The sequence below is a fragment of the Mastigoproctus giganteus genome, chromosome 2 (assembly GCF_048544385.1).
Source record: "Mastigoproctus giganteus isolate SK-2022 chromosome 2, ASM4854438v1, whole genome shotgun sequence".
NCBI classification, from domain to species: domain Eukaryota; kingdom Metazoa; phylum Arthropoda; class Arachnida; order Uropygi; family Thelyphonidae; genus Mastigoproctus; species Mastigoproctus giganteus.
This window is the reverse complement of record NC_143576.1, coordinates 55,670,659-55,686,167: the sequence shown is the minus strand read 5'-3', so window position 1 is coordinate 55,686,167 and position 15,509 is coordinate 55,670,659. Positions and strand designations below refer to the sequence as shown.

At 38.2% G+C, this 15,509-nt stretch overlaps 1 protein-coding gene across 1 annotated transcript; it reads left to right on the top strand.

Annotated features, from left to right (window-relative positions):
- The first annotated feature begins 14,170 nt into the window (after nt 1-14,170).
- Nucleotides 14,171-14,506, top strand: LOC150089309 (general transcription factor II-I repeat domain-containing protein 2B-like). The gene has a single exon (XM_090389944.1). The coding sequence runs from the start codon at nt 14,171-14,173 to the stop codon at nt 14,504-14,506; it is 336 nt and encodes a 111-aa protein (XP_090246070.1).
- The last annotated feature ends 1,003 nt before the right edge of the window (nt 14,507-15,509 follow it).

Sequence of the window (15,509 nt, the reverse complement as noted above, 5' to 3'; positions counted from 1 at the left end):
CAAGTGTTGATAAAAAAAAGATGCTGTTAGAAGATCTTTCGGACAGTGTGGTAAAAACAATGGCTGCGAGAACAGTACAATGCGTTTCCGAGGGTTCAAGCTTCTTTTATGGAGGTTTATGTTGTAAAAGGTCTATTGTATGTGAGAAAGCATAACAGTAAATGTGTCATGTGAAAAAATCGATAGGTTATGCAACTGACATAAGAACATACGAGAATCGTTTCTTTTTGTGCATGAGTAACTCGTCAATCTCGACAAGGCGAGGTTGATGAGCATTTGTGGAGATTCGTTACGCTTATTTACCCAGCTAGTTCTGAAAAACAGCATAATTAATTTGCAAGTGTGACCTAAAAATTTATCCAAATACGCTATTGTTTCTAGAAGAGCGATTGTTTAAGTTCATATAAGGAAATTCTCAAACGATGGATTTCACAACTGCCTTAGTAAATGCGGAAACTGTACCAAAAGATGAATTCTTTGGTTTAGTGCGCTTTCTGTACAAACTTTTTTTTTTTTTTTTTTTTTTTATAAATTTAAATTCCGAGCTGTCTAAATATGTTGATTACAGTACATCATTATTAACGAGTATAAAAGAGTACGTTACTTATTTTCCGTTATTCTGATAGTTAAAACGTGGTAAATGCCAATATAATTTTCACTACATCAAAGTGGATTATGATAGCTCATCACAGCTCATTCCAAAGTTAATCAATCAGCCAGTTTCCTCGCCAGCCTATAAAAAGATGGCTCTCCCCTCTCTCTCTCTCTCCCTCCCAACTTCATAATGGCAAGTTTGAAACGATGAGCAAGGGCGAATTTATACGATCTAGACCACAAGGTGATTATCCGTTGCACTCGGTACAATTAATATCGAATGTACTGCGTGTTAAAAAGGATCATAAACCAACACAATTGCAGTGAGCATATAACGAAATTATTTGTCCTGTGTGCAGATGAAGTGCAGTATCTGCTTATGTTCTCTACATATAACTTGCAGATATGATTCTAAACAGTTGGTTACCTGATCGTAGTAATATTTGATTCGAGTATGGTCCTGCTGATATATTGTACGCGCTCATATTACTATCCGTACAGCAATAGCCACCATTCCGTCTAACTTGCCAAGATAACAGCGTGTGCTGTTAAATGATTACACAATAGAATGTCTGTACCTGTAATTATGGACTCGCAAGAGCGAATACCGCATAATTAATTCGTTTTAGTAGCACTGAGAAAAAGAAGCAACAATAGAATCGCGTGATGACTGAGGCAGCAGCACATCCTTATACCGAGGTACAGCAAACCTTCTCATGAAATCGAACCTGTAGAAAAACATGTTAATAAATGTAACGCACTGCGTTACATTTACTAACATGTTTTTCTACAGGTTTGATTTCAAGCGCATTCCATTTTTTCCGCTTAAAATAATTGAATACTTTTTCTGTAATTAATAGAAATAAAAATTAAATATAGTTCTCTTTATCAATTAATTACCAAGATTTAAACTTTATAGTTAAGTAACACCATAAAACCATACTTTTTATTACTTTTTAAAACTATACTATAATTGTATAATATTTATTACTCTTCGCCCATATACTTTTATTTTTAGTCTGTCTATATTAATATATATTCACAAGACATACCATATTCACTAGTCTTACATAGCAATACAGGCAAAGCGTACACGAGCTGTCGTCTAAACTAATAAACCTCATTAAACCTATATTTAATCTAGGAATTTCTGTTTTCCACACAGTTGTGTGGAAAAAAATAAATGATAATTAAGGGACTTCGCCCCCTGCTCGCCAACCTCCGCGCACGCTTTTCTACATAAAATGTAGAGCAATGACGGAGTAAATCAAATCTTTTCTACCTAAAAGGAGCACCTGTCGAAACGCACTGATATTCTTCCTCCCCCCCTTTTTACTCCCTTCAGCAATCTCCATCACTCATGTTTTTTATTTTTTATTTTGTTCTCGTCAGGAAGCTCAGGTGATCCCTGATGGAGAGCAGGCAGAGTACAGTGGACAGCCTGGTTCACCTGGGAGGTGAGTGAGGCTGTCCACGCAAGGCTCACCTCCCACGTTACCCGCCATCCCTGACTCACCTCCCAGGCGAGCCAGGGATGGCGGGCAACGTGGAGTCCCACTAAGGGCCCTGCAGCCAAGAAGTCCCATTGACGCAAACAACAGAACCCAACACTACACGCAACGCTTTTCTGGCTTTTACAGAGGTTCAGTATTCATCGCAAGAGTACTGATGGCACAGACGTGGGGAACCACAGTGACACTATAATCGATATCCAATCAGGAAATGACCTATGTAATTATTTACCTGTGCATTTGTAGGGACGCAACTGCCCCGCCCACTTGTACCACATCCCTCTTCTCCCATTGGCTACCCCGCCCCCTACCACGTGGCATTCTCAAGGTGGAATAAATATCACTATGTAATTATTTACCTGCGTTTACATAGGTCACTTAGGAAAAGGCCTTTTGCTTCGGGTTCCATAATGCATGAGGAATATTGTTGCATCCCAAAGAGCAGACCTAAAATATTTACGAACTATACAAATACTTAAATATTTACAAAATACCAAACTATTTACATATATACAAACTATATCGGGTCTCTTCATCAGCTGACATTAAAAGGGAACATCAAATGATGTTCCATTTTAATGTCAGCGTGGTCATGTATTACAGAGTGAAGCACGTGCACGAAGTTGGTGAACGTTATAAGGGCAGTTGTCTTTCAATGGAAGACAATGTAATTATTTACCAGCGCATGTATAATGACGTAATTTCCTTGCCCTCTTCTCCCATTGGCTCCAATAAATATCACAGGTGGAAAACTTTTTTTTAATGTATAGAGATAATAATTGCCGGATTATATTTTTCCGATTTTAATGAAGTTTAGGAAATGGCTCAAAAACTTTATCTAAAAGAACTAAATATAAAATTTCATTTTAATTAAATTGTATATTTTATATTTAGTCTACTGGGAGTCGAATTGTTACATGCAGGCAGCCAGACGGGCATGCTGAAGACAATAGGTGCTTAGTATATATACACTTGTGTTCAAAGAAAGTGCATCACACTTTAAAATTGCAATTGTCGAATAACGCATATAATAACGAATAAAGTATATGGCAATATTTCTTACAGATTGCATCAGATAAGATTGACACGCGCAACGGTGATGACGTAATATTGCATCAGATGTTACTCTCAGCTTTATAAGCACTCTCTGCAAGAGTTACAGTTGTAAGATGTAGATCGTACAAATAAAATTTAAATATTTGTTTTGCTAAAATAAATCCCGGAAGGGCAATGGAAAACGAGTATTAAGTTAAAGATAGTAAGTATTAAGATTGGATATTTAGTTTTAATGTAAATAAGGTTAAAGTTTGAAGAAACACTGGATTTGGAATGGGAAAGTTATAGACGAATATGCGGCTAAATGGAAACAAGTAATTTCGAGAAATATAGAGAGCAAACAGGGACAACACTAGTGAAGGGGCTGCCATTTGACAACAGGCGTGAAAGAGTTTCTGAAGGAAAGAACAATAGGACCGTGAAACGGGATTACAAAGCGTCTCTTTTGATCTAAGCCACCGTTAGAAAATAAACAGGAAATTGGTGGACGTCCGTGTTTGCGTCAAAAGAAAACGGTGTCAGGGTGACTGAATTTTGGATAAGTTGCCCATATTTAGCAGAGAAATTGTGAACACGAAAATGAGTGTTTTGGAGGTGACCAGCAACATGAAAGGGCCATACTACCGTGGGAAAAAAATAAGAAATTCCTAGAGAAGGGTTGATTTGTGCGCTAGGGAGACAGCTGTGGTGAGATGTTTTTGCAAATAGAAAGGAATGAAAAATTAAGCAGAGTATGAGGATTGATTGCAAGTCCTTTGAGAAGACGTTCCAAACTTGAGGGAAAGAGAAAAGTTCGCGGGGAGTAATTTCAGCAAGTGTCCAATCTGTATCAGCAAGTGTCCACTTCTCTGTGGTCAAGGGGAGAAAGTCGTGAATTGCGGGTTGAAGTGGGAGTAGATTTTTTTTTTTTTTTTTTGGTTGGAGTTCACATCTTGTGGTAGCAAGATGAAGAAGAAAAATAAGAAAAAAACGTTAGAGAAAAGATAGTGAGGCGTAGAGGACGCGAGTAACTGCGGACTGAAAGAGATGCTTTTTTGGAGGTATGGAAGAGTGGGAAACGTGCGTTGAAAGTTGTGCAGGTAAGTGAGCCAAGAAGAAGAGAAAGAAAGAATGCCTGTCCGCCACTAAGGGAAGCAGAGTGCCCAAGAAATGGAAGAAAACCTGTCTGCCACGAAGGAAGCCTGAGCGCAAGGAAATTGGAAGTAGCAGCTATTTCGGAACCTAAGTCTGTTCATGTTTTTCTCTCGAATCCTGAACTCAAGGACTCATAATCTAGCTCTGCAAGGAATTGCGTGATAGTCCCTTTTAAAAATAGGAACATTCCTGTTGTTTAGACAAGTTAGTTACTAAGGTTGAGGCAAATTGTTATGAATGTTAATTATTATGAAATAACGTAAGGGTGGTACAGGGGTAATAAAAAGAAAGTAATAGAAAGGAATGAATAAAGAAATTATATTTATAGGGATAGTACTCTAAAGATATGTTAACCTATATCATTAAATTAGGCCAGGTGCCAAAACAAGTAACATATCAGACGAGGTGTAAAGAAAAAAATTTTATTGATAGAGAAACCTCATGAGTAAAGAGGGATGATTAAGATGATAACTAGAGTTATTAAGGTAGAATGAGGGATTTATAGTGAACATTACTGAGGTAAGTGGATACCAGTTGTAATACACTCCATGTGTTAAAGGTTAGGGAAAAAAAATATACAGAAAGAGTAATAAGAGTTGAAATGAGTTTTACTGATGTAAGTGATAAAAATTGGTAATGTAAGAGAATGATTGAGTAATCATCAAGGATTCATATTAAGTAGGATACAACTGACACAAACTGATGTTAATAATATGTAAATTGAGAATAGTTGTTGAGAGAGAGAGAGAGATAGTGTAGTGTTGTATGGTTCAAATATATGGAAATTGGTATGCTTGTATGTAATTATTTGTTTCTTTTATGTAAATGCTGTATATAATGTTCATTAAAGGTTGTAAATAAATGTGTCTCTTTAATGTTCTGCTAACACCCGCATTACACACCCTAGAATCTGGAATATTTTGTGAATTGCAGTCAGATTTTCGTTGTGGGGTGGGATTGTGACTTCAGTAGGGTTCGAAATTCAAATTAAATCAAACAAAACAATTTATCCCACCGACACACAGTCATTCTTTGTTTGTGTCAGGATGGCGAGTTACGCCACGAAGAAAGAGCGCTATTGTTGCTTTACATGAGGAGGGATGGTCTTCCCGTCATATTGCTTATAGAGTGTTGTAATCAGTCGACAGTGAGTAGATTTCTTTCCAAACTCAAGAATACTGGTTCTGATGATAGGGAAAAAGGGACCGGACGCAAACGAATTTCTACGCCAAAACAGGACCGCGTTTTGAAGGGCTTATGTCTTAAAAACCGTAAAGCTTCTTCGTCTGAGCTGAAAAGAGAATGGGGAGAAAATACAGGAGTGGCAGCAAGTGCAGTAACAGTCAGAAGAGGCCTCTTCAAAAATGGACTTGTAACCCCTCGTCCTAAGAAGAAGCCCCTCCTCACACAAAAAATGAAAAAGGCCCGATTAATTTGGTGTAAGGAGCATGTAAAATGTACCCCCGGGCAGTAGAAGTCAGTTATTTTCTCGGATGAGAAGAAATTCAACCTGCATGGCTCTAATGGAAGACAAACGATTTGCTGTAGACGTGGTGAAAAATACCATCAAGACTGTATGGTATCTACAGTGAAATTCCCTACCAGCCAAATGATATGGGGGTGCATTTCGTATCACCTGCAGTTCTATAAGAGGTGCCAATGGATACCTGGCTATATTGGAAGGCAAATTACTGCCAACCATTAGAGACATTTATTTCAACCTGCCAAGTAACTGCATCTTTCAGGACGACTCTGCTTCTTGTCATCGGGCGAAAAGTGTAAGTAGGCACTTCTGTAGTTACTTTAGCTTCATTTCTGTATTAATTCAGTATACATTTGTTACAGGTGAAAAAATGGTTGGAAGAACAGTCCATTACAACTCTTAGCTGGCCAGGAAATAGCCCGGACCTGAATCCTATAGAGAACTGTTGGGATCGTGTGGAATCTGCAGTTGTCAGAAAGAAACCAAAGACCCTTCGTGAACTTCATAGTTCGTGGTCCCAAACCACGAACTATGAAGTTCTGCTAGGTGGGTCCCGCTAGGTGGCGTAGATGACAGTGTGATAATCGTGCTCCGTATTTTTTGATATTTTCAGTTTAATTATGAGTCATGTACTAGCTATATTTAGTATTAATCGAAAGTTCAGAAGTGCCTCTATCTAAATATACCAACTAAGGAAGAAATACACAGTCAGGTAAATTATGATTATTGTTTTTTGGTCTCATGCATGAACTTTGCTGTATGTGGTACAGCTATAGATAAGTTTTCTTGTCTGCGGAAAGTTCAACTACTCAGCTTTCCCCACCTCTAATCCTCTCTCAAGGTCGCTCCTTACATTAAAGGCTCCAATTTAACTGTAATAGGTGTGGAGTGTATAGCTCTCCCCACTACCGCACCTTTCATCGAGAAATAAGTGAAATATCTGGCCAACGCTCCAGATTTAAGTAAAACATAAGTAACGCTTCTACGGTCTCAATCGTTACAAATATGGAAAAGAAACTATCTGATATGACGGAGCAAATATGCGGCATTTGTAACGTTGTAAATAAATACGCCATTAAATGCTCGCGATGTGGCAGCGTAATTGGGAGCTGCTGTTCCCAAGTTGACATCGTGCGCTTAAATCAAAGCAGACGAAAGAAGTTCCTTTGCTCAAAATGCAGGTCCCACAACGAGAACAATGGCGCAGAACAACGGGAAGAAATAAATGCAGCAGAATCTCACATCATGGACAGCGGCGACTCAGAAACTGAGGAACCTTCCCCACATGTTTCCGACAACCTCGCAGTAACGGAGCTGAACGGGAAGCTTAGTGGCTCATTTATTATTATTAATATCAGTTTATTTAACAAACACCCCTGTACAGAAATTTCCTAGGAGGGTGGCGCATACATACATCACTTATTAGAGTGTAACATAGGATTAAATATCAGGAAATACATAAGATATATACACATAGAGGAAGAATTACATACAGACATCATGCATTCACAGAAAAATTACAAAACAATATGTACATAGAAAAATGACATCGTCATTTACACTATGAATTGGTCCTCATTTTTTATTCTCTGAACAAAAGGAATACCCTCAGTCCTATAAGAATCTTTTGGAATATAATATATTCATTTAAGATTTTTATCAGTTCGAGGGCACTTGAAGTCTCTCTTCAATTACGTTCTTCATCATATCTGTAGTTTCGTATACAGATCCGCTGCAATGAGCTTCCTGTAAGTTTTCTCGTGGCAGTACCTGTCCGGGTCTATTTTGAGGTCTCTAAACAGCTCCAGATTTTGATATCGTAGATTGCGACGCTTGCCCAGACGATTGCGTGCACAAGAAAACATATGAAGATGCAAATGATACTCTTGACTACATTAAAGAAATAGGCTGTGGTGGGGCTCGGAATGATCAAGAAAGAAAAACAGGTCAGGATTATCTTAAGCCTGAGTCACAAATGCTAAAAGAGAGTTACTCGAGGAACTCCTTCTTCCGATCCACAAAACTCTGCAAGGAATCCAAGAAGAAAATCATGAACTGCATGAACAGAATAGAACCTTAATAGCTAAACAGAAACTAATTGATGATAAATTAGACACAGTCTTAACTCAACTACGTGCAATTAACGGAACAATCGGACGAAATATTCCGATACTCGAAAACCCACTGGCTTGCCCAGCTGGCATTTCAAACGTTGCGAGAGGGAAACCGATGGAGAACCCGCACATTAAATCACAACGGACGACTACCCTCAAAGGTAGGGCAGAGTTGCAAGATGCTGATCCCTGCAAAGAGCAGTCACCTCCTCAAATTTTTGATAATTCAAAAAACCAATCCTCCAATAAAAGGTATGCACAAATGCACAGGTCAGAAAACGGTCCAGCGACTGCTATCCCCAGCTCTACTGCTTCTGTAAACCAAGATAGCAATAAAAAGAAATCAACCCCTCCATCAGAGCCAAACATGAATCAGAAACCTACTTTTGCTCAGGTTGTTTCTCTGCCGACAAAATCGGCCCCTCAAAATTCCACTAAAAAGGACCCCCCCTCACCTAAATGCCTATCAGAAACAACAAGCCATACGGACAAATGGCGATCCTACTGATCATCCTCCAACATTCCAGCCATCTGATTATCATCCTTGTCTTGCAGAAAGGTACAGCATCACCTCGTTCAAACAAGAGGAAAGCTATTTGTCTCGCGGATTGAACCCAGTATCACACCGAGCGTCATTAAAGAAATGTGCGTAGAGGGGATGGGTATTGACGTAGAAGTACGACAAGTACGAACAAGTCATCCAGCATATTCCTCCTTCACTATCTCATGCCCTATTAATTGTGAAGCACGATTACTAGAAAAACCATTTGCCCACTGGCACCCTGGTTAAACACTTCAGGAAACGTGCTTCGAGGCCCTCAACTAGGGTTGCGCAGTAGCAATCAAGGAATTCCTCATCAGACTCGAAAGAAAATATGCGAGTCTCTCTTTACCTTCAAAATGTGCGCAGCATAGCCAATAAACTTCACACTTTGCAGAACCTTCTATTTAGCTCCGAATATGAATTCATCTGCCTGACAGAAACCTGGCTTCAAAATAATAGACAGCTAGATGCTCTAGCTGACAATTTTGGCTTTAAATGCGTTACAAGAGGAAGAGAAAACAAAAGAGGAGGAGGAGTACTGATACTCTATAAGAATAATTTCTCTGTAATTAAAAACAAAGAGTCACACTCGGAAAATTTTGAAGCCGTCTCAGCAACCTTCAGAGAAGGTACAAAGAGTGTACAAATTTGTATTATATACCTTCCACCCAACCATGACAGCGAAGCCCGAAATGAACTCCTTACTTGGCTCGTCGCAAACTTGAACCCAAATGTAGAATCTATCGTGATGGGAGATTTGAACATGCCTCTTCCTAAGCACAAAGATGCAAAGAGCGAATTGGATGATACTATGAAAACCCTCTCGATGAAACAACTTGAAACGCTCCTCACAAGAGGCACACAGCGCCTTGACCTGGTGTACTATAATGCTCTAGACGTCACATTAACTGACAGTACGACTCGCTTCGCTTCTGATTACATCCCTCTCTCAATCCAAGCCAACCTGAGAAGTCAAGCTTGTAGACAAAAAGAGAACTGGAGGAGGGAAAACAAAGCTGATGTTATCTTCTCAACCAAGTATATAAAACCAGACGTAATTTTGAAACGGCTCGTGAATTTCAACTGGCAAAATCTCTTCCAACTCCCCGTAGACGATGCCTTAGAAGCACTTTCGGATACCCTTCACTTTATTGCTCTTGAGGGTGCATCAAAAAGCATTAAAATTTCCGATCGAGCAAATTCCTGGTTTATTCCACAGGTAAAATATGTTTTCAAAAACAAGCAGAAACTCTTCAGAAAATGGAAAAAAACTGAACATCCACCTGATTATATTCGATATAAAGAAGCTAGAGCGCGGTTCATTCGATTGAAACGTCAAGCTTACTATGACATGGTGCGATCACATTTAAAGAAAGGAAGCAGGATATATAACAAGAAAAGGCGTACGGATATAATGCCCGAGAACATCTTCTCAGAATGGACCCAAGCCACCCTTGGAACTACTCTGGCGGAAAATCAAGTTAACAGTAAAGTCAACACAGAGAAAATCCGTGAAGCAATCAGCAAACTGAAGACGGAGGTCTATGCTGAACTATCTCAAATCAGTATAGCTAAGGATGACATTAAAGCCGCTGTGAATAGCCTCAGGAATAAAGCCACAATTGGGCCTGATAAATTCCCACTCTTCATGATTAAGATCAGCAGTGTATACATCATAGATCTGCTCCTTAACATTTTCCACAAAATTTTAAGTGAAAACCACTTTCCGAAGATATGGAATACATATTTCGTTAAACCTGTTCCCTAAAATAACAATCCTTAATCAGCCAAAGACTACCGGCCTATTGCAATTGGATGTTCGTTTCAAAAACTATTTGAGAAATCCATTTTAAATACCATCAACCATCACTGCTTCGGGCATAGACCGGAGTACCTTCATTCAGTGATCCCACAAAGATCTACTACCACCAATCTCATGGAGACTATTTCGAATCCAACACGCCCTTAACTTCAGACAGCAATTAGACATTGTCTTCTTAGACGCTGCATCCGCTTTCGACAGTATATCCCTCTCGGCTATTACTATCATCTTGGAGGAGTATTTCCATATAACTGGGCACGTATTAGCTATAATAACGAGTTCTTTGAGGGAGAGACACATCACTGCCATAAATGGAATTTACAAAGAGACCTTCCAAGTCAACAGGGGAGTCCCACAAGGTGGTGTCCTCTCTGCTACCCTCTTCGCAACAGCACTGCATCCCTTCCTGACCCAAAATCATAAACAATTTGTCGTATATGCAGACGACTTGAAATTTTTCGTCACCTCGAATGACCAAAACACATCTTTACAACGCAACAACGAAGCAAACTCCAAAATCGCCGAGTTGCAAGAATACCTTAATTGCATGGGGCTCCGACTAAATGAACACAAGACAGCACAAATGGTTTTCACCAACAAGGTATTAAAAAACCACATATCAATACGCGTAAATGGCAGTGTGGTCAAAAAAGTCAGGACACATATTGATCTTGGTCTGAAATGGGACGAAAACCTAAACTTCACACCCCATTTCGGACATGTAAAGAAGAAAACTTACGCAGCGCTATGGACCTCCAGACAAGAACTAGTAGGTATCAGGAACCCTGACCTTGTTAAACAATATATTTTAAGATGTGTCATCCCCATCCCTCTCTACGCATCTCAGATTTGGTCTTCTGCCCCAGATGCTACCATCAAGGCTTTCCTGGGTTTAGAGTACTGGATGCTGAGATGGTTAAACAGGATCACTACGCAGCCATTTACAATCTCAAGAACCATTTTATATGCCAACTTGGATGTCACGCCTTGGTCTCACATTATTGTGACCAAGAACATTCTCACGTTTGCAAAACTGCTGACCGGGAGACTCGACTCGCCGAAAACTGACTACCTGCTGACTCGGCCCCGCATGACGCACAGGTGGGCGAATAGAACACCATCCCCACCAATCAGTAGCGCGCTCACGCAGCTGAAAAGCCTTCGGCGATTTTTTCCTTTGAACACCATTAAAATGTTCAACGATCTTCAAGCAGACCCAGAAAGGCTTTGCGCAGAGAAGATATACAGGACTGAAGTGTTTCAAAATGCATTACTCCACCTATAAATGTTGAGTGATGCCCACATATGAAAACAAAAGAGAATGCAGGAAATGAAGAATGAACTGGTCGGGCCTGTTTTTGCTCCGCACTGGTGCTCCTGTTATGTTGATATTGGACGTCTTGTCTTTCTGTGAACTCGCTGTAAATAGTGGTGTAGATGTGAACATTCTCTAATTCCTTGTAAAATTGAAATTATGCTTGTGCTCTCTTTCTATCTGCCTGTCATGTAAAATAAGGCAATGACATGTATATTATAATTAATTATACAATGTATAATTTAGAAAATGTATAATTTGTATAATTTAGACAATGTATATTTGTATAATTTATAAAGACTGATTTATAAAAATTATAAATAGATAATTATGTATATAACGTATATTTGTATATATGAATGCGCATCCCCTGGTTAATAGCTGTAAGCGGATGTCTCTTAGGATAAAATAAAGATAATAATAAAACAAGAATTATCAGTTGATTATCTTCAGAAATTGATCTTGTCAATGCCTCGACGGTGTGCTGCTGCCATCGGGGCCAGAGGCGGTTCAACTGAATATTAGTTTGCACCTCGTGAACTTTTCATTTTGTTTTCCATTTAAAATGATAAACTGATGCAAATTCAGGGCTTCTGATAACATTTCAGCCATAATTGTCGTGTTTACCAAAACTGTTGTATAAAGGTTGCAAATGCTTTTGGAATATTTTCAGAGCACCTGTCAAATATTACTTAGCTTAAATATCTTTTGTTTATATTTCTATTTGTGATGAAAGTCATTAATGTAACATACTATCGCGAAAAATGGTTAAAATGTGAAATTCCTAGGTGATGCACTTTCTTTGAACACCAGTGTATACTTACATAGACATATACATATGCGAAGGCGCGTAAAAAAAAAATCAAAGTTTGATTCGCTCGGAAAAGCTATGTTTTCTTGTTTTTTTTTCATAAATAAAGCTATACTTTTGGTATTAATAATAAAAGCAAAAGGATGCAGGCTAGCCAGACTTAAGTAGCCTTAAAAAATTAAATCTTATTTTGCTCGCAACTGCATACAATTTTATATATACCTACTAAACATACGAGTAATATAAATAAACACTTCACGTGAAATTTTCGATTTAAGAATTATTACATTAAGCCTACAGTACGGTGTACTGTACATTAATGAATATCGCACTATAGTCATTGTATAAGTCGCATCCTTAACATTCTTTATTATTACTGGATCTTTCTTCCGACAAAAACAGATCCTCGTTTTCAGGAAACTATGGAAATAAGCGCCTCAGTGTAAATTGAAAATTTACAATGCCATGCTTATTTCTATGCGCAGTTGGAAACTTGCCTTCACGAAAGGTAAATTTCCAATGCCACCTTTATATCATTTATCTAGACCACATATGGGCAACCTCCTGTCCTCTACATCTTTTGATCCGGCCCTAATCTATTTCAGCGAATGTCTGATTCATGGTGGGAGAAAACATGATGTGTTCTACTAACTCACATTAAACTGACGTCATATGACTTGCGCAAAACACACCATGTTTTCTCCCACCAAAGTCTCTTTCTCGCTTTGACTAGCGTCGTGTGTGAACGTGTTACAACGTGTCAGTTCGGTGCCCGCGTTGATGTTGTGTTCTGTTCGGTGTCCGCGTTGATGTTGTGTTCTGTTCAGTGCCTGCGGTGTAGAAGACAGTTTGTTTGACAGTTCTGAATATCGCTTATAAATTTGGGACAATGCCAGGGGTTATGTCAAAAAAAAAAAAAGAAAAGTAGATGCAGAGAATCGTCAATTTCAAGACAACTGGACGGAGGATTATTATTTTATTCTGAATAAAGGATTTCCTGTATGTTTGCTGTGCAAGGAATCCGTATCTGTCAAAGAATACAACTTGAAGAGACACTTTACTTCGAGACATGCGGATCACCAAAAATGGATGGACAACTACGAAAAGATGAAATACAGAAGTTAAAGAAGAACTTGGATACCCAGCAGCAAATGTTCAACAAGTAAAGAACGCAGCACCACAGCATTGTCAAAGCCAGCTTTGTGGTAAGCGAAAAAATCGCTAAGCATTCTAAGTCATTTGGTGAAGGAGAATTTATCAAAGAATGTCTACTGGATGTTGCAAGTATAATATGTCCTGAAAAGAAAAAAGGACTTCGAGAATATTCGTTTGTCGAGACGTACTGTTGTCAGACGGATAGAAATTATGGCTGACGATATCAAAAAAAGTTTAAAAGAGAAGATTGCTAGATTGAAAGCATTTTCAATTGCTTTGGATGACAGCACCGATGCCTCCGATACAGCACAACTAGCAATATTTCTTCGAGGAGTTGATGCGGATTTCAACATCACAGAAGAATTATTGGCGCTTCGGCCGTTAAAAGGAACAACTACAGGTGAAGATATATTTGAAACAGTCAACACAGTCTTCGAGAGATTTGGGCTTAAATGGAGTTCACTATCTGGCATATGCACTGCTGGAGCCCCTGCGATGGTTGATGCACGGAAGGGGTTTATTGGAATAGTTCACGAAAGAGCAATAGATCCATCAGGAAAATTTAACAAATTTTCACTGCATTATCCACCAACAAAATCTGTGTGCAAAATCGATGAAATTCACAAATGTTATGGAAGTTGTAGTAGCCAGTATTAACTTTATTAAGTCACGTGCACTTAATAACCGCCAATTTAAGGAGTATTTGGCAGACCTATTTTCGGATTATGAAGATGTGTCTTATTATTGTGAAGTGAGGTTGTTGAGTAAAGGTAAAATGTTAAAACGATTTTATGAACTGAGACAAGACATTGCAGATTTTATGGACATAAAAGGAAACACAATTAACCAAGTAAAAGATGAGTGGGTGTGTGATTTAGTATTTCTTGTAGATGTCACCGGATACCTAAACGAACTGAATCTCAAATTGCAAAACAAGGACAATTCGCTATATTTGCTTGTCCGATAGATGCTGATGTAAATAATGTGCCAGAAAACTTACAGATGGAACTTATTGAGCTTCAGGCCGATTTAGTACTAAAATCACAATTTAACAACATTGCTTTGACGGATTTTTATAAATTTTATTTGGTGGAAGAAAAATATACAAATTTACGCGCCTTTTAAAAAAAATCATTTGTCTTTTCGGCAGCACATATGTGTGAACAGTTTTTTTTTTTTTCGAGGATGAAATACAATTAATCAAAAATTCGGACAAGAATAACTGACGAAAACCTCGAAAATTCTATGCGATTATCCTTAAGTAATATTAACGTCAATATTGATAGTCTCGTAGTTCAAGTACAAGGCCAATCTTCACATTAAATTGTTATGTCGTTCATTATATTATAAAATTTATGTAGAACTTTATACCAAAGCATTATATTATAAATAAATAAAATATTATTATTATTATTATTATTATTATCTTTATTTTCTCCTAAGAGACACCCGCTTACAGCTATTAACCAGGGGGTTCACACCCCATTTCATATATGCAAATATAATTTATATACATAATTATCTATTTATAATTTATACAAATCAGTCTTTATAAATTATACAAATTATACAATGTCTAAATTATACAAATTATACAATGTCTAAATTATACATTTTTTAAATCATACATTGTCTAATTAATTATATTATACACATCATTGCCTTATTTTACATGACAGGCAGATAGAAAGAGAGCACAAGCAAAATTTACAATTTTACAAGGAATTAGAGAATGTTCACATCTACAGCACTATTTACAGCGAGTTCACAGAAAGACAAGACGTCCAATATAAACATAACAGGAGCAAAAACAGTCCCGACCAGTTCATTCTTCATTCTCTTTTGTTTCCCTCTGTCGGCATCACTCAACATTTATAGGTGGAGTAACGCCTTTTGAAACACTTCAGTCCTGTATCTCTTCTCTGCGCAAAGCCTTTCTGGGTCTGCTTGAAGATCGTTGAACATCTTAA